This window comes from Eschscholzia californica, unplaced genomic scaffold, assembly GCF_041429995.1.
Source record: "Eschscholzia californica isolate CP2 unplaced genomic scaffold, dmEscCali1.0.p SCAF_5, whole genome shotgun sequence".
Taxonomy (NCBI): domain Eukaryota; kingdom Viridiplantae; phylum Streptophyta; class Magnoliopsida; order Ranunculales; family Papaveraceae; genus Eschscholzia; species Eschscholzia californica.
Window position 1 is genome coordinate 53,936,570 of NW_028238472.1, and position 19,125 is coordinate 53,955,694.

General features: G+C 37.0%; 2 protein-coding genes across 3 annotated transcripts; one reads left to right on the forward strand and one right to left on the reverse strand.

The window, feature by feature from the left end:
- Nucleotides 1–2,266: 2,266 nt before the first annotated feature.
- Nucleotides 2,267–9,871, reverse strand: LOC147540717 (uncharacterized). The gene is made up of 13 exons (XM_086639872.1): nucleotides 9,293–9,871; nucleotides 7,848–8,022; nucleotides 7,327–7,410; nucleotides 6,817–7,058; nucleotides 6,438–6,681; nucleotides 6,079–6,158; nucleotides 5,339–5,423; nucleotides 4,947–5,078; nucleotides 4,741–4,854; nucleotides 4,165–4,212; nucleotides 3,470–3,554; nucleotides 2,906–2,953; nucleotides 2,267–2,644 (listed from the first exon to the last, which is right to left on the reverse strand). Exons 1-13 carry the CDS (start codon nucleotides 9,442–9,444, stop codon nucleotides 2,556–2,558), a joined length of 1,578 nt encoding a protein of 525 aa, XP_086495998.1. The 5' UTR covers nucleotides 9,445–9,871; the 3' UTR covers nucleotides 2,267–2,555.
- Nucleotides 9,872–12,072: 2,201 nt separating this feature from the next.
- LOC147540718 (kinase with adenine nucleotide alpha hydrolases-like domain-containing protein) lies at nucleotides 12,073–18,399 on the forward strand. Of its 2 annotated transcripts, none has more exons than XM_086640717.1 (9): nucleotides 12,073–12,558; nucleotides 12,896–12,993; nucleotides 13,443–13,564; nucleotides 13,871–14,095; nucleotides 14,720–15,047; nucleotides 15,445–15,546; nucleotides 15,776–16,204; nucleotides 16,647–17,414; nucleotides 18,044–18,399. In XM_086640717.1, the coding sequence occupies exons 1-9, from the start codon at nucleotides 12,372–12,374 to the stop codon at nucleotides 18,191–18,193; spliced, it is 2,409 nt and encodes an 802-aa protein (XP_086496843.1). In that variant the 5' UTR covers nucleotides 12,073–12,371; the 3' UTR covers nucleotides 18,194–18,399. The 2 variants fall into 2 exon arrangements, with proteins under 2 accessions (XP_086496843.1, XP_086496842.1); XM_086640716.1 differs by having other exon boundaries at nucleotides 12,149–12,558; nucleotides 12,893–12,993.
- Nucleotides 18,400–19,125: the final 726 nt, after the last annotated feature.

Sequence of the window (19,125 nt, forward strand, 5' to 3'; positions counted from 1 at the left end):
AACCTTATAGGAACTCCAGAAGAGCTCTCTAAAGCAGCAGAATATTTGAAGAAAGAGTTCGAGATGAAAGATCTCGGGAAAACAAAATTCTGTCTTGGCTTACAAATTGAAAGAAGCACAAGTGGCATACTTGTTCATCAAACATTATACACAGAAAAAGTCCTGAAGCTCTTTAACATGGAGAATTCTTATCCGCTTAGTACTCCCATGGTTGTTAGGTCCCTCGATGCTCTAAAAGATCCATTTCGACCTAAAGAAGAGGAAGAAATACTCCTTGGTCCAGAAGTACCATATATGAGTGCTATTGGTGCATTATCATACTTAGCTCAATGCACTAGACCGGATATTGCTTTTGCAGTAAATCTATTGGCCAGATATAGCTCTGCACCAACTAAGAGGCATTGGGTTGGAGTAAAGCAAATTGTACGATATCTGAGAGGAACAACTGACATGGGATTGTTTTATTCAAAGGACGTATCTGGTAATTCTCAAGTAAAGGGATACACAGATGCCGGCTATATTTCTGATCCGCACAAAGGGATTTCTCAGACAGGTTATGTATTCACAAGCGGAGGTACAGCTTTCTCATGGCGATCTAGTAAACAGAGTATGCCCGCTACCTCATCTAACCATGCAGAAATTATTGCTCTCCATGAAGCAACAAGAGAATGTGTATGGCTTAGATCCATTATTGAACACATTAGAAGCTCAAGTGGTCTTGATTCAATCACAAATTCTCCCACAGTCATTCACGAAGATAATTCGGCTTGCATCGCTCAGATCAGAGTAGGATACATCAAAGGCGATAGGACTAAGCACATATCCCCTAAATTGTTTTACTCACATCATCTCCAGAAGAATAATGAGATTGATATCCAGAAGATACAATCGTGTGAGAATTATGCTGACTTGTTCACCAAGTCTCTGCCTACTACGACGTTCAGAAAACTGGTAAATGGCATCGGAATGCGACGCTTGGATAGCCTGATGATGTAAGATTACATCGGTCCAAGATATGATATTCATCAGGGGGAGTCTATTATCATGTGCAGGTTCATGTATCGCTATCTACGCTCTGTACTCTTTTTCCTTCGTCCAGTTTTTGTCCCAATGGGTTTTTCTGGCAAGGTTTTAACGAGGCAGTATTTAGCGTATTCAGCGTCACTCGGAATCTATTATTTGTACTCTTTTCCTTCGTCAGATTTTGTCCCACTGGGTTTTTCTGACAAGGTTTTTAATGAGACAATTATTTCAAGTGATGGTCATCCAAGGGGGAGTGTTATAAGGAATGTGGCTGCCCATAAATCATTGGTGATGCAAGGGATTTGGGTGCCTTTAATATACCCTTTTTCTTATCCAACTTGTATCTCTAGCCACCCACCATTCCTACAATACCACCTTGATGTGGTGTCACCTTATGGTAGCTCCATATGAGAGGTGTCACCTTATGGTAGCTCCATGTGACAAGTGTTTGTGGTTAAGTGACACCACATCATGCAAGTGACAACACATGAGGTTATGTGTCACCATTCTACAACTCCATATGCAAAGTGTCATCTTGGTGGTGACAACACACCATGCAAGTGACAACACATAGGGTATGTGTCAACATCCTATTAGTTCTCCCACCCTATAAATAGATGTACTTTGTGTATTGTTGATATAAGTTTGTGAGAAATGAGAAAGTGTATGGAAAAGTTCCATTAAGTTGCATGCATATATACACACACATTGAAGCAATTAGACCGACAAATTTACAACAAATCACACTTTGTTGTACTCTTTTTCTTATATTTTTATAATCAGCTCAATTGTATAATTGTAAAAATTCCTTTGTCAAAATGTTTGAGATAAGTTTTCATCTTTCGAAACCAACAGTGATGATAAAAAAAACGTTCTGATTTACAAGTTTTACTTTTTATTTATTTTCTATTTGCAACAAAAAAAGGTTTTTTTTAGAGTTGCAATATTGATCAGAGTACAAAAGTTGCACCAACCAAACACAGGCGTGCTCTTACAACAAAGAACTCATAAAATATCAATGAATACTCTTATGCGGGGAAAACATTTTCCCGTCTAACTAGAAGATCATGAGCTACGAGTCCATTTAACAACATTACGAGTCCATTTAACACCATTGAAGCAGGAGATCGACCTTTGAAGTGCAACTGGTAATAGTTTTGATGTATCAATGTCTTTGTAATGACTATCGTAGTCGGTATACAAAAAATAATGAAAAAACCAAATTCTGAGTGAGAGAGAGAGAGAAGCAAACCAAGCACACATTTCCAAATGAAGAAATTTCATGGTTATTCCTAAAAACAGCCAGAACTACCACAAGAGAAGGCATGCTTTTGGGTAGCCAACCTGGGCAGTCAGCCAGATACAAACTATTACTACCAACAAATCTTTTATCAATTCATCACAAGTTGTTATAAAAGTGTTCTTCTTCAGTTACTACTGTACATTAAGATGAGGTGGTTGGATCTGCAAATGAACACTTATTTCGCCAAGAACCTGTCTGTGTCTCGAATAAAATAATCACAAGCACCTCACTATGGCAACATGGAATCGTCTGATGCAAGTATCTCAGTTTCTATTTCCTCCATTGTTGCCCTCGAAGAGTAATCCACGGCAGAATCACCTTGCAAAAACGGATTGTATCGTCAATCAGAATCAAAATAACTGTAACTCCCCAAACCTTAGCAGTTACAGATATTGTCCCCACTTTGACCACCAAGAACAAAACCCCGTGCCTGTGGGTTTGGGCCTGAGGTGCCAAAAGCGAGGACAATATCGTTGACTGCTAAAGTTTGGGGCGTCACAATCACAAACGGAAAGCACACATGTATATGCATGAAACAGATTAATTTGGAAAATATAGTCCGGAGTTGGGGTTTCTTACTGTGTATAGAATCCACGGATTGCCTTTTCGGTGATGTACTCTTCACATCTGCAAAGATTCAATTGTTTAGCATTTCAATCAATCAAGAATCAGTCGATTTTAATAGAATATGTTTAATTCAAGAATTATGACATGAATATGTGTGGAAATTTCTATGTCACTAACGTCCTAATTAATGTTAAGTTGTTTCAAATTCAAACAATAGGACGGCCAATACTGAGTTCGATGTTTGAGAAGTCGAATGAAGTCATTTAGGTTTTGGGATGTTAAAATAAGATAGTCTTTAATAGTTAGACAATTAGCAACTGAGGGTTTCTTAAGATGGGCTCTTGTTATTCGATATGCACAGCTATAGATACAAACTGAGTAACAAATGAATATTGTGTTGTTTTTGGTGAAGCCAAGATGTATAGATTTGACATCACGGTTGAGGCCAAAGATATATTTGGTTACAATTCTGACCAGTACTGTTTTCCCCTCCATTAACACCCTAAAAATATAATATCTAGGTCAATTTATATGAAAAGAAATAGGAATCTTTAGTTACTTAACATAAGCACATACCAAAAGATTGACGTTTCGCTTTTATAGCGTCGAAGTTCTTGTAAGTATATCCCACAAAGCTTAAATCCTTAGGTGTTAATAGCATCTGTCCATGAAACGGAAAAATAAGTCAGAATGGTGAGCAAGTCCAGCATGATCAATAGCATCTTTATAGACTGGTATTCTTTCGTAGGAATGGAATGAACAAATTATTGACGTAGGATATTCCTGAATGAGAGGCCCATTAGATAGTATAAAGTCTATGCACAACCGGACTAGGTCAATTTCCTTTTCCAAGTCTATTTCTTTTTACACATTTATATTTGCACTTGTAGTTTGTCTAGTAGAAACTTCGAAGAACAAAGAAGAGAAAACCTTCCAGATTAAGGGACTGAGGACATTGGACTCTGACAGACAGGATACCCACATATTAAATGTGGAACGATTCATATAGCTAATCAGAGAAAAGTCATTCTGTAAGACCATAGTAACTGATAACGTACATGGGGTTTTAATAGACCATGTGGATTAGAGCGGCCATAAATCATAACGACTTGACTATGTCAAAATTCTGTAACTATTCAATAATTTGCTATATTTCGATACTTGAAAATGTATCACCGAGAAAGAATTAATAAGAGCCACGAGAATCACAAATTACTACTATATTGAAGAATGTTAATCAATAATCAATATTGAATGAAATGGTAATGTACCTTGCGTGAGGGTCCAGAGCCAGTTCTCGCTGCAGTAGGAGGATTCAACTAACAAGAACAATATCAAGCAAGTTATCACATAAGGCAATAAAATTGAGAACGATCTTGCAGTTAGCAGATAAAAACATTTTAATTAGACATAATGGATTGGTATCAAGAGCAGATCTATCATAGTGTGGATATTATGCTTAATCATGAGAAACTTTTTTCAGTGACTAGCAGGTCAAGCTCAATTTTCTGAAAACGATATTCACGGAATGATCGATCATATGAACACCTAACTTCCTTTTTCAACGATAAATATTTCTTGAACACTGCTTTCATATCATAATAAGAAAAATGAATAGTACATGATAATCAGATGATAATATAAATGTAAAAACCTATTATTACTCGAGCCACTCACGAATCCAATGGTCGGTCATGTGATCATTATTCATGTTTTCTATCTTTTTTCTGTTTGTCCTCTGGGGCCCTCATTGGTTTTACTTTTTTTTTAGTATTTTCCAGAACCCTGAAAGCTAATCCACTTATACTTTCAAACAAAGAAGGAAAAATGATTCTTTAGCCCCTAACCTCGTCAAACTTCAAAAAGTTTTGTGTATCAAGCTCCCCATTGATCTCCGGTTTGAAAGCTGCTTCCATTTCATAGAGCTTGTCCCAAACCACATCTTTAAACCAAGGATGAGCCTGAGACATTTTCATTTGAATGAACACAAGGAGGAAGAAACAGCTTAAGGCTGGTAGAAAAATGAACATTTTAGTACTTTTGAAAGCCTTACTTTTATTTGGTCTGCCCCTCGAGTTCCAAATCTGTGTTCAACATCACATAACAATCTACTGATAAGATCCTTTGCCTCGGGTGTCAATCTTGCCTCTTCGGGGAACTTCAAGTGGTTTTTCCAGTGAACAATCTGACAGTTGGTAATGAACATTTTCCAAACAAATATGAGATAATGAGAAGTCGATATAGTAGAAATCACTAAGAGAGTAGTAAGCGAAAGATTAATCGAGTTTTATTAAGATTTAAGGAAAATCGGAAATGAAAATAACTCTCTTATGCTAGTGAGGATGTCTATCAACCTTTTAATAGAATTAGCAGGCAACCAACTGTATATGATATAACTCATAAGAATGCACGAAACTATGATCTTATTTTATAAAGTACGTTCACCTTTCTGCACGTGGTTATGGGGTCGTCGGAGTAAAATGGGGGATAACCAACAAGCATCTCATACATAATTGCACCTAGTGACCACCTGCAAGTGGTCCAATGAGATACAATTAAATCAAACAGATATAATGCATTAAAAGAATATTTCATACATCTCATGCCCGTTAAAGTGTCGAAAACACTCGAGCGTCAACATGCGCAGGTGACATCAACTCTTAGTTGACCGCAAATTCGCAAAAGGAAAGTGAATGTTGAAGAAAACAGTGTAGTGTTGTTAAAACTAGAAGTAACTAAAGCAGTGCAGCATAAAGAAGAAGAAAAAATACAACTAAGAACAAGTACAACACTAAACTAAATGAGAAACTTAGAGTTTTTGCCTAATCAAAGAAGTCGACAACGTAAACTAAAAGAGTGTTTCAGGAAAGTTGGACCCAACCTCTTAGGCCAAATTTCATTTTGTCGAAAAGGATCTACTATATCTTTTTTCGCTTCAGCTCCCAATGTAAGGTTTGCACATATCTCTTTAACCAAGAGCAACTAAAAATTAGGTCTTCGGCCCAATTTTATGTTACTTTATCTTAACTCTAATGACTTGCTAGTTGCACCCTACTTTAAGGAGCAGTTTACTCGTGAGACCCAAACATGACTTCATACTGAAGTAAAGTCTAGTGAAGTGAGTTTGCACTAATTTGGGATAGAGGTTTATTAACTACTAGAGAAGAATAGTTTCATTTACGAACCAGTCACACTCCATGCCGTAGCCTTTTTTAAGCAAAACTTCTGGAGCTATGTAATCAGGCGTACCAACAGTGGAGAATGCCTACAAGATCAAACCACCATCTTGTTACTATGACCTACAAAAATTGCTCAAAAGAACTTAACCATACTAGAAACAAAGTTGAGTTCCCTGAGTAGAATAAGAGTACAAAACTCAAGAGGCTTGCTCCAAAGATGAAAGACCTATGGGGCTTCAACTCATAAATCTCCTTGCTTTAGACTCCTTAGCAAGCATAATTTGTTGGGAAAAAACCCCCACAGGTCTTCAGATGTATCTACTATATGTCATTCTAAAGACGAAAGTAAAAAATTGGGTGCCTACCAACTTCCTCCTATTTATTTGCCAGTGCTGAAGCTGTTCACTGGGGCTTCTCCACGTATCCCCATTAGTTGTATGCTGGAAGTTCACGTCAACGTCCATTCGTTCCGTCACATTTTCATCAGGCATGGGTTCGTCTTCATCTAGAGTAGATAGAGTTGCACAGTCAAGTGGTTTGCAAAGACCAAAATCAGACAGCTTCATGTGACCATTTTTGTCCAATAGAAGATTGTCAGGTTTGATATCTCTGAAAATACATGGGTTCACTATTTTAGGAAAATGCAATTTACATAATTACAAGTGTCCAACAGAACTAATACTACAGAAAAAGAACCAACTTCAGAACTCAGAAGATAATTATGTGCTCATATTAAACACAAACCTGTGAATGTAGTTATGTTTATGAATGGACTCTATGGCGAGGACACTTTGCGCAATATAAAATCTAGCCACACATTCAGTTAAGGTGTCTTCTCTTATCAGCAAAGTCATCATATCACCACCAGGCAGATATTCCATTATCAGATACAGGTGTTCAGTATCTTGAAATGAATAGTACAGTTTCACAATGCAGTGACTAGCAACTTCTGCAAGCAAATCCCTTTCAGCTCGAACATGCTCAACCTGAGGCGCAAAATGCATCTCTAGGTACATCAACCGAGTTCAAAGAAGCTACATCTCTCATCTGATAGAGTTAGTAATACGCAGGAAAAAGGGAAAGATGTCCTTTGATTAAAATATGTACAGAGACACACACGCATCTACTATACGTTGACAACTTTCCAATTTAGCATAAAAAAAGTTTGAGGGCGTAAAAGTAGTAGTGGCATAATCAAAACAACATTGCACAATTCTCAATAAGACTTAGGAAAAGATAGCAATGATTTCTCACCTGACCCCTACTAAGCATATCTGATTTCTTCAACTTCTTCATTGCATAAATATTACCAGATGCCTTTTCTCTGCACAGTCTAACCTGCGTCGCAACCAATATATGAAATCAAATATAATGTCAAGGCCACTTGAATTGTGTCAAGCCCACTTGAGTTGGCGGTAACATGTGTGTCGCACCACTGAGGAGACCAAGGTTTGAATCTTACTGAATCCAAAAGCAGGATTCAGCTAAACACCCCAAGCAACATTAAAATGCGCGACTCTATGTTCTGAGGTAGGTAAGACCCTCACGTCTTACAATTTTGAGGTAGAACTACTAAACAGTCGAGAATAGGTGTGTGCATGCTTTGAAAACATTTTCTTTTATATTTATTGCTCATAGTGGGCCTAGTTGCATTTTTGCTACAGTAACTTCTTAATTGAATTTCCATTTTAAGAATTCCGTCTACAATCATAGAAAATAAGATCCAAAAGATGGAACGATAAATAAACTGCATTTTTGTAAGACATGTCTCTGACCTCTCCAAAAGCTCCGCGGCCAATAATGGTTAAGAGATCAAAGTCATCAACACAAATCTTGTTCCTTTTAAGTCTCATAAACTCTGTCTCTTTCCGTTCTAAATCTTTTAACAGATTCATTTGTTCTTCCTCAGGTACATCTGAAGAAGCTAATTTCTTTTCCAGCACATTGCGTCTGTAATAAAACTATATCATGTCAACAGCATATCGAGCAAGACTAAAAGTGGAATACTGAAAGAACATGAATAAGAGCTGATAAATAAACACATTAAAGTTGAAGAAGATTATGCTCTTTGCAACTTGATCCTTAATCTGTACATACTAAAACGTATGTCAGATCAACAAATACTTTTCAGCTGTAAATACTAAAACGTTTTTTTTTTTTGAAAACTTGATTGAATTGAACGAAAAGAAGACTGTACAGAGGAAATAAAAGAGAGAAAGAGGGTTGCTCGGGTTATGTTTAAATTACATAACCCATGCCTCCCAGTTCCTAACTACATCCAAAAAAGTAGAAAATTTGAACTTAGTGGATCCACTAATCCAGTAGTGAATCGTTCCTTTTACATCTTCCTCATCTATCAAGGAAAACGAGTTCGATTCCTTGAAAATTTTGTCGTTCCGGTCCTTCCAAAGGTTCCACACTATTGCGACCGGTACTAGATCCCAGATCTCCTTTTTGGTACGCGGTTCCAATACTAAAACGTTTTCTCGCATTTGTCTTATTAACCACACAAGGAACATAGCTTTCGTACTATAATTTCCGCTTTCTAAATTTACAAATCTCCACTACATAACTAAAATAACGTAGCCCATTAAGCATAGTTCATATAATGAAACAACACTGAGCATATACTACTAGAACTTTGTGCAAATTGAATCCATATCCTATTCCTACCACTATAATCGTAAACCATAATTCTTCCCCAACTTGCAGTCAACTATTTCAATGGGGAAAACTAACAACTTAGTAGATGATCATATTTAATCCCCAATTGGAATTTAAACACCATTTACATCACCAATTTAGGTTTAATTATCTGATTTAGAGCTCAAATTTAAGCAGACGCAATCAAATTCACTTGGAACCTCAATTTGAAAACATATGCAAATTTTGACAGCTAATAATGTCATCAATTGGAAGTTTGAACAACTCTACATCATCGTCATTTTCAGGTGCTATCACTCTGATTTTAGCCTCAAATTGAACAAATCAATGTCATCAAATTCAAAATCTGAACAAAAACCACAAAAAAAAAGGAAACTACAACAAACATGGAACTTAGATCGGATGTTAACGAAGCTCAATTAATGAACGATGTAAACAAAAAATAAGTAGTAATTATTAACTGATTTAATGATGGATTTGAGATCCAACGAGGTGAAATTATTTATATATAGAAACAAAATCGGGGTGAGGAAATGAAATAATGAATGATTTAAACCTTTCTTTCCGTTCCTGAATGTTCTTCATCTGAGCTTTATAGTGATTCTCGATAAACTGTTTCGCTGCTGCTACTCTTTCCATTGTTAAACTTGAACCTAATGTTTCTTCCTTCTTCTCTGAACTTTTCTCTTTCTCTTGTTCTTCGTCCATCTCCTTCTCTCTCTCTCTCTTACTTTCTCTCTCTACTTTCTCTTTCTCTCTCCTCTATTTTCTCTTTGTTTTAATGGTAAGAACGGAACGCAGTCGGATCATTTTCAGCGAGAGAGAGAGAGAGAGAGAGGCTATAATGGAAGAACGAACCTTAAATTTCACTCTCCTTTTTCTTTCATCTTCTCCTTTTCTCGTGGTTTGATTGTGACGCCCCGACCCTTACCGATATGGATATTGTCCCAATTTTTATTACTCGCTGCCTAAACAAATAGGTACTGGTTTTGTTCCGGATGAAGACTCCACGAAGTCACGGAGTGAAGATCGACTCAGCACTATCGCCTATCACACGTGCGACACTTATGATCAAGACCGGCCTACGTCGAGCATAACTCCGAACTATCCCGTCATGTAGAAGACACTAGAGTCCCACTTAGGAAGGAAAGAGTCACATGGGCACATATTTTGAACAAATTTGTGTGCCAAAATTTTGTCACATGACAACGAGTCCCTCCAAGAGGCATCCTGTACTTACTAAGTTTGAGCATTCACCTAAAGTCCAAATTCTAGACACTTTTGCGAAGATGTAGGACTATTACGTTCCCCCACCCTCAACAAAGAGACGTCGTTGGCTCTGATACCACTTGTGACATCCCAAACCTTAGCAAAATCGATCATGGTTTAGTTTTTACCGCAACAGGCCTAAGCCTACAGGTATGGGGTTTTGTTTTCAGCGAAGGCTCCACGAGTCCCCTCAAAAAGTCTTGGTACTTACGAAGCTTGAGCGATCGCCTAAAGTCCAGACTCCAAATACTCTCACGACCGATGTAAGGATACCAGATTGCGTTTGCGTATAGAACAAAACATGTCTTGGTGATCATATGTTGGTCACATAAAAACTAGATATTTGCATTCAATTCATCTTCACCGTTGATTATATTGTAACTTATTACTTATTGTTTTGAATGGTGTATAAGAGATCAATGATGGGCGCATTTGTCCAATTATCATATGAATGATAGGAAAATATCTACATGCACACACAGAACAAACCATTTTTATTGGCATTCCTAGGTATAAAATGTTTCAGTATGGCACTAGGAATTTTGTAGAAGGCATTGTGCCAAGTTTAATTACTCGAGCGCCTTACAAAGTGATTAGAAAAAGTATAAGGGATATCTTAGAGATATAGACAGTGTTGTCAAATGCATAAGAGAGTGATGTATTAAAAAAGTACGATGTGTTATAATAATTTATACAAGTCTCTAATGTGGTATAAGAAACATATATTCTACCATCAAAATCAAATGACCTTCCACTCTGCAAATGTAAAACTCCAATTTTCACCTATAAGTGATCTTTAACTACATGTCATCTTGTCTTAAGAGATGAGGTCGATGATTGTGACAAACATCTCATCATCTCATAACTCTATTGTTATATAAAAAGATCCACGGTGTCAGTTTTATGATCAAACACATTATGAGAAATGACATAATCTACGTCGCCATGTGACACATAAAATATTGTCAAACACAATAGAGTGATACATTTCACAATCATATTGCACACGATCTAGTATCCATGCCTAATAACCTAATATTAATAAAAATTACCTATCATTATTAAAAGTTAAATGTTTTGGTGTCACATTTTTTTTGTGTAAAGGTGCTCGACTATTATCCACCACACTTGTCTATTATTTTCCATAGGTAAACAACACTAACCAAAAGAAGAATAGTCTCTCTCAAACCAGATATAAGAAATGATACGTCTACTTAGAAAAAAGATTACCTAAAATTTTGTTAATTCACGTGAATCATCTATATATGTCAAAGGGATATGCATTCGAGATTCGAGAAAGGTCACAAGTTTCTTGGAATGTTACACTAGTAAAAACAACATGAGTTATTTCGTTTTTGACCCGTAGTTCTAGAAAAGTTGAAATTTTTTGAAGATTAACTCATATTGTAAAGGGGCTGATTTTGAATTTACAATAGGGAAATTTGGTCAAAACTCCCTAAAAACTTTGGCCTTTGGTTAAAAAAGATTGGACAATTTTTTATGGGCTTCAGCTCCCTGTGGCATTTTTGTAAATTATCTAATATAGGGAAAAGACAAAACTGACCTTATTGCAAACTAGTTTGCAAGGCAAACCAGATTGCAAACTAGTGCAAACCAGTTTGCAAACCAGTTTGCAAAGCTCTGCAAGGCAAACCAGATTGCAAACCAATTTGCAAAGTAGTGCAAACCAGTTTGCAAATCAGTTTGCAAACTAGTTTGCAAAGCTTCGCAAAATCAAACCCTAACAAAATAAGTAACTAAGAAGTAAGATTATATAAAATGTGAGGGTTTTTGGAGAATCTGAGGGTGTTTCTAAAATTTTCCTTTATACAAAGGTCAATTCAGGTATACAAAATTAAGGGATTTTTAGAATTGTCCTTCAAGCCTATTTCCAAACTTTTCATGGTGCCTAGAAGGAAAAAAAGATAACTTTTCTTTTTGACAAAAAAAAACAAAAAATTGGGTCTCCAGCCCAATTTCCTGTTTACAATATCACTTTAACAAGGGAAAGGATAGAAATGGAAAAATTAACCATTAAAAGCCGACCGTGTTAATAAAAGAGAATTCATAATTATCATACGTGGATGATTTATAACCGTCAATTTTTTATTAGTAGAAGAGTCAATGAAAGAGAAAAGATGAAGAGAATTCCGCGCGCTTTTTGGTTAGTCAATTAGGTTATTCCCGCAAAGGCCGCTTAACAGAGTAGAGAGAGAGAGAGGAAAAACCAAAGCGAGAAAGAAGAGAGAGAGAGAGAGAGAGAGAGAGAGAAAGGGAGATTGTGGTGCCGGTGGTGGTGGTGAGCAGAATTAATCATCAGATCTTCTCTCATTTTCTTCTTTTCGGTGGTGGTTTGGTATCTGAAAATGGCGCCGCCTCACATGTCGTCCTTATCAGCCGACGACGATCGTTTAGCTTCATATTCATGTACAGCGGTGGCGATTGATAAAGATAAGAACAGTCAATTTGCAGTGAAATGGGCAATTGATAATCTCTTCAATAATAATCCTAATTTAGTTCTTATCCATGTTAGAACTACCCCTAAATCTCAATGTAGGTATCATCTCTCTCTCTCTCTCTTTCTCTATCATTTTATAAATTAATCATTCAATTCATACTTCATTACATAAAAATTTGTTCGAATAAGCTATAAATCTATTGAGATCTGATGAATGAAAAATGACTGAGTATGAAACAAAAAAAAAATCGAACTTTATGACAAAAGGGTATTTGATTGAATCAGAAAAGGGTATCTTATCAAACCCACGAGTGGGTTTATAAGATCATGGAGGGAAAATGTTTATTAGGATCGAACCCCCTAAAATAGATTTCTTTGGAAATGTAGTTAATTGAGTTTAAAGAGAATTCTCATATGTTGTAAATGAAGCAGCAGGAGGAGGAGCTAATGAAATCAATAATCGGGAACAACTTGATCCTGAGATGCATCAGCTTTTATTACCATATCGTGGATTATGCGCTCGCAAAGGGGTAAGTTCTTATCATTCACCTATTCTAAACATGTGGAATTCATGAGGTATCATAAGCCATATAGGTTAGATTAAATCTTCGCATTTTGACTTGTATGGAAGTTTTTTCACATGCCAAATTTGCGAAATTGTTAGTTTACAGATGGATCACCATCTGCAAACTCTCACACGAGGTGTGGTGGCGGGGTGGTTCCACCCCAACCCCATGGACTTTCCTCTCACGTGAGAGGTGTAGACGAGCAGAAGGTCCAGCCGTCTCTGTACATGTAGCATACCTGCTGCCTTTAGATTTCATAAACAACCAAACAAATCAAAAGTTTTCACGAACTAGTAGCAGTTGGAGGCCAAAGAGATTGTGCCTTGTTTTATCTTTTAAGGACCCTCGAGCTATTTCATGGGCATTTAAGCTACCTTTTTTTTATATATGAAATTGGGTATTTGATGATTTAGGTACAAGCAAAGGAGGTGATACTTGAGGACTCTGATGTGTCAAAGGCACTTCTTGATTACATTAGTACCAACTGCATCAACAACATGGTCGTCGGTGCATGTGGTAGAAATGCTCTTGCAAGGTCCATTCTCTCTCTAAATACTTTATTCTATAAGAAGAGGTGCATTCTATGAAGGGTAACGAACCCTCGACTATCTATAATGGGAGTGTCTTATAATCAACTGACCACCCATCTGGTGCATCGTGCACACTTTGTTTTGCCTGAACGGTTGCATTTCGTAGAGAGGTATCAGACTTTCGACCTCTTGGATGAGAGGTTCTTAGCCATTTAGTCTAAATCACCTGAGACCCCTCTGTTGAACTCTTACTTCTCTCTCAACGTCTGAATTAAGCTATTAACATTGGTTGTAATTGGAGAGTACTGCAGGAAGTTTAGAAACACAATAGATGTTCCGACAAGCATAACAAAATCAGCTCCAGAGTTCTGTGCAGTGTATGTCATATCAAAAGGGAAGGTACTTACATCCAGAGCTGCCAGCCGACCAGCTTCAAATACTGCTGCTCCACCCAGGCAATCATCTTTAGCTGCTAGTGCACTTCCACCTTCCTTTCAACCTCAATCTGAACCTTCCAACCCTGAAGATCCCATTAGGTATTATTCCTTGCACATCTGCCGTGTGATCAGTTCAGTTTATATTTTATGGCGGCAAAATGTCTGAGCTGAAAGAAAACAGTCTATAGTCATAAAATAGAGTAAAATGATGGTGTTATGTGGTCCACGACTTCAATCGTTTTAACAGGATAAGGGTTTCTATCCGCCAAATTTGAGAAACGGATAAAAACAAACATTTATATGAATAAAAATTTCAGAATATGAATCGATATAATATATCCTAAATATGAAAGACTTGATTTCAAAAGACAGTTTTAAGAAACAACGAAGAAACAAATCAAATAAGAAATCATGCTCTGAAGATTTTCTACCGCTATTCAAAAAACGTTTGTTTTTCCTATATAACTGATGTTATTTAAGGCATTGGCGGTAATACAAAGATAGTAGTTATAAAGATTTTTTTATTTGAAAAACGGCTATAACTGAAATATGGTTATCCTGAAAGTTATAAGTGCAATGAGGCAAAGATAACTTTTTGAAATAAATGAAAATTTTCTAAACCTTCCATTGAGAACCCATAGTTTCATCCTGTGAGGAGATGTAACATGAAAAGCGAGAAAAATAATTAATATCTCGATGATGTCTCCCTAAAAAAAAAAACAGGGCACCATTTCCAAGGAGAATGGGTGGAGCAGGGACACCACCAGATAGAAGATCAATCGACAGGGGAGCTGATTTCATGATGTCGCCAGCAAGGGAGAGGCCTATGTTAAACCCTAGAAGCGCCACGCCGAATGATGCATTATTGATGAACAATTTTGATCTTTCGATGAAACCACAAAGAGCTTCACACAGTCGAGATTCCTTCTCTGATGACATTGATTTTACTGGCGCTTTAACTTTCCGATCTTGCGACATTACTGCTGAGAATCTTGAATTTGGTAATGTTGAAGATACTCCGAGGACATCCTCTGCCTCCTCAGCAGCTTCGGTAAGTCTTTGACGTTTTTATTTTATTATCGCTCTTATTTCGTGATTTATGCAGTCTGTAATCTATTAGAGCTTAAATAGGTAGTCTCTATAAAGAAAAAGAATCTGGTTCATGGTTGTTTCCGTTGATACAGAACGTCGTTAATATCATATAATTGAAAAACATAATCAAAGAAATAGTTATAATGATAAAACACCAAAAAAAAAGGGTTTCCTCTTGATATTTCGCAAGCGATACTAACTTTTACTCCATTTCGAGAGAACATGGGGAAAACTCTATTTTTCATTCCCACCCATTACACCCAAACTGGGTTAGTACTACAATGAGGGTTCATAACACCAAAAAGTTATTTCTTCGCTACCTAATTTGACGAGACTTTTTTTTTCTTCTTTCACAGAGAGAATTAGAGGCGGAGATGAGGAGATTAAAGCAGGAGTTAAGGCAAACAATGGATATGTATAGCACCGCCTGCAAAGAAGCCATCTCTGCCAAACAAAAGGTAAATATAGTTTCGACATTAATTTTTGAAACATACTTTTGAGTCACAAATCAAATGGGCCATTAATATTGTAATTATAACAGTACTACCTGTCCCTAAAAGAGAGTTGTAACTGTCTCAACTACTGTTTAAGTTGAGATATGGTTCTTGGCATATTAGAGGAAGATCAAATAGTTTGTAATGTAACCGTAAGTAATAATTTATTGGTGGTTAATGTTTTTTCTTTCAGGCCCAAGAGCTTCATCAGTGGAAGATGGATGAAGCTCGTAAATTTGAAGAAGCTAGGCTAGCTGAAGAAGCAGCTTTGCAAATAGCTGAGATGGAGAAGGCCAAGTGCAAGGCAGCGATGGAAACTGCCGAAGCTGCACAAAGATTAGCTGAAATGGAAGCCCAAAGGAGAAGAAGTGCAGAAATGAAGGCGATGAAAGAAGCTGTAGAGAAGAAGAGAGCATTGGATGCTTTAGCTAATAATGATGTTAGATACAGAAAATACACATTGGAAGAAATTGAAGTTGCTACTAATAATTTCGCAGAATCACTGAAGATTGGAGAAGGTGGATATGGCCCTGTATATAAAGCTACACTTGATCACACTCGAGTCGCCATTAAGGTTTTAAGACCTGATGCAGCTCAAGGAAAGAAGCAATTCCAGCAAGAAGTATGTTCTAAGTTCAGTGCAAGTCGAATGATTTAAGCCCGTGACTTGAGCTTGAACGCTCATGTCTATTGTTTAGTCCTGCATAGTCTAGGAAGACCTTCTAGACATGGGTTCCAAGAGAGGACCTTGTCTTAAAGATTGCCTAATCCATTTGAGCAGGCTTGGCGTCTAAGATGCCGATGACCGTCAGGTACTGAATCCTCCGGTGGCCTAGAGCAGGCTCATGCCAATGGAAAATCCTATACCATGTGGAACTAGGCTGAGTGGGCCTCTGTGGTACTTAAAATAAGGGATTTCCGAATAGATAAGTTAACACTTTATACTCAATCCGAAAACTATTTTTCGTATTGAAATAACAGCGAAATTGGCAATAATTTCACCAATAGAATCAAACCTCTTGGTTTGTTTTCGTACTAAGATTCTTATATATAACTCTGTGCAGGTCGAAGTGTTGAGTTGCATGAGACATCCCAACATGGTTCTTCTTCTAGGTGCCTGCCCTGAATATGGGTGTCTGGTCTACGAGTACATGGATTATGGGAGCCTAGATGACAGAATTTTCAGGAGAGGAAACACTCCTTCGATTCCATGGAGGGTAAGATTTAAAATAGCAACAGAAATTGCGACTGCTCTTTTATTTCTTCACCAAGCAAAGCCAGAGCCACTTGTTCATCGTGATCTTAAACCTGCTAACATTCTACTAGACCGTAACTTTGTCAGCAAGATTAGCGATGTTGGTCTATCGAGATTAGTCCCACCTTCTGTTGCTGATACCGTTACCCAATATCGAATGACATCAACAGCAGGAACTTTTTGTTATATTGACCCAGAATATCAACAAACAGGAATGTTAGGGGTCAAATCTGATATATATTCTTTCGGTATTCTGTTGCTTCAAATTATTACTGCAAAACCTCCAATGGGTCTCACTCACCATGTCGAAAGAGCGATCGAGAAAGGAACTTTTGCAGAAATGCTCGACCCAACAGTTCCAGATTGGCCCATGGAGGATGTTTTATCTTATGCAAAAATGGCTCTTAAGTGCTCTGAGCTAAGAAGAAAAGATAGACCAGATCTTGGGACAGTTGTCCTGCCGGAACTTAACCGATTGCGATGTCTTGGAGGAGGTGAGTCAAGTGGAATGTCTCACAGCAATTATCCACCACGTTCTCCCGATATGAGCCGACCAAGGTTCACGAGTGGAAGTCAGGTTAGCTCGTTTTACTTGCCAATAATCACAGGTAGTTTAGGAAATAACCTCTTTGGATAAACTAAGCTATTAGGGAAGCTTAAGATCTAATTCGTAAATGAGTCCAGTTAATCTTCTCAACCTTTTAGAAATTGTTTCTTTATCTGAAATCTGACTCGAGGTCTAATTGTCTGGAATCAGATTTTAAAGTGTTTGTGTGTGTCTGACTCGTCTGAGTGGTTGGTTTGGGATGTTTTGGCTTCATTTGAGTATTCAAATTCAGACGAGCCAGGTTCAGACAATGACAGTACAACAAACACCACTTAGGTTAGAAACGGTAAACCAAGCCAAAAATATTTTTATATATAGTACATCTGTGATGAATGTTTCTTAAGTGTCCATCCTCTAAGTAAGGATTCGAGACATAGAGTCATACCCTTTAAAGTATGATGATCTTTTCAAAAAACGAAAATAAAAATTTCAATAATCAACAAGGAATTTGATGCATCATGGAACTTTTAATAATCTAGCCAAGTTTAGTCTTCGTAAATAAATTATGTGAAATAGTGGAGTTTAAATGTATATTAAAATATCAAATAACATTACTAGCATGTGTGTTTTAATTTCGTTTCATTATGAATGATAACCAGGAGAGACTATCGAAGAGCAATGCTCAAGCGGGAACCCCAAGCAAATATTCATTTGAAAACTACGGAAGAATGTCACCTTCACTTCCAAATGAAGGGGGGAGGCCTAAGAAGTTGTTTGAAAACATTAGCGACAACGAAGGAAATGACTAGTAGTTGTATCTTTTATCGAATAAGCAAAAAAAAAAAAAATGAATGAATGAAAGAAAGAAACTTGTTTGAAATGTAAAAGTTTGTAAAACAATGTATTTATTCTTCACTTGCAAATTCATTTGTCGAAATTGAGTTGTTGTCTTTCTTTGTAATGTATGAATCACAATTTTACAAAATAATCACATTAATTCTCCTTTCTAAACTAATGAAAAGATGCCAGAGTTTGCTATAGAATTTGGTTACAAAAAAGTGTATTTTAGTATTTGGACACTTTTTGACCTGAATAATAATTTTCAAATGTTTTGTGTTTTTCTACTCATTTTCAATATTATTTTGATCTTTCTAGAAATTACTAACACTTCTGAAAAGAGAAAGGACAAATGTCTCTTTCATCCTCATGGACTTGACCCAGCACCATACCGTTAAAGGTGGTCGAAGCTAACAAGGTGCCAGGGAAGAAGACTAGTTTGAAGCCTGTAGAGTGAAATACATCCATGGTGGTCGAAGCTAACAAGGTGGGGTATCTTAATGAGAAATTGCTAGGAGGGGATGAAGGGATAGGGTGTGAGAAAGAAGATAAGTGAGATCAGGGAAGATGAGTCTCTAAAAGGCTGGGAAAGCCTTCCACCGATCAAAGATCAAGACAATGAGGACCAAAGAACAAACTAGAGAGATGGAGTAGTAGACATGATTCACAGATCTGTTCCCCCTCAAGTTATGATTGTGGATTGCATCAAGAAATGATTCACAGATCTGTTATACCTCAAGATAAATTTAAAAATATTTAGTTTAATCTGTCTTTGGTGACCAAAACCATTTACTGATTTCCTCAATCACCCACAAGTGTCTCACTCACTCGCTCTTTCCCTCTCTCTTTAAACCAATTTTCTCTTGCTTTCAAATAGAGAGCAGTCATCTCCTCAATCGCCCAC

Excerpts from the sequence above, each read along its gene's own strand:
- LOC147540717 (XM_086639872.1), bottom strand. The coding sequence starts at position 9,444 with ATGGACGAAGAACAAGAGAAAGAGAAAAGTTCAGAGAAGAAGGAAGAA. Across the intron at positions 8,023-9,292 it reads ATTCAGGAACGGAAAGAAAG|ACGCAATGTGCTGGAAAAGA; the intron begins GTTTAAATCATT and ends GTTTTATTACAG. Across the intron at positions 2,954-3,469 it reads AGCGAAACGTCAATCTTTTG|ATGTGAAGAGTACATCACCG; the intron begins GTATGTGCTTAT and ends GAATCTTTGCAG.
- LOC147540718 (XM_086640716.1), top strand. The coding sequence starts at position 12,372 with ATGGCGCCGCCTCACATGTCGTCCTTATCAGCCGACGACGATCGTTTA. Across the intron at positions 12,559-12,892 it reads AACTACCCCTAAATCTCAAT|CAGCAGGAGGAGGAGCTAAT; the intron begins GTAGGTATCATC and ends TTGTAAATGAAG. Across the intron at positions 17,415-18,043 it reads GGTTCACGAGTGGAAGTCAG|GAGAGACTATCGAAGAGCAA; the intron begins GTTAGCTCGTTT and ends AATGATAACCAG.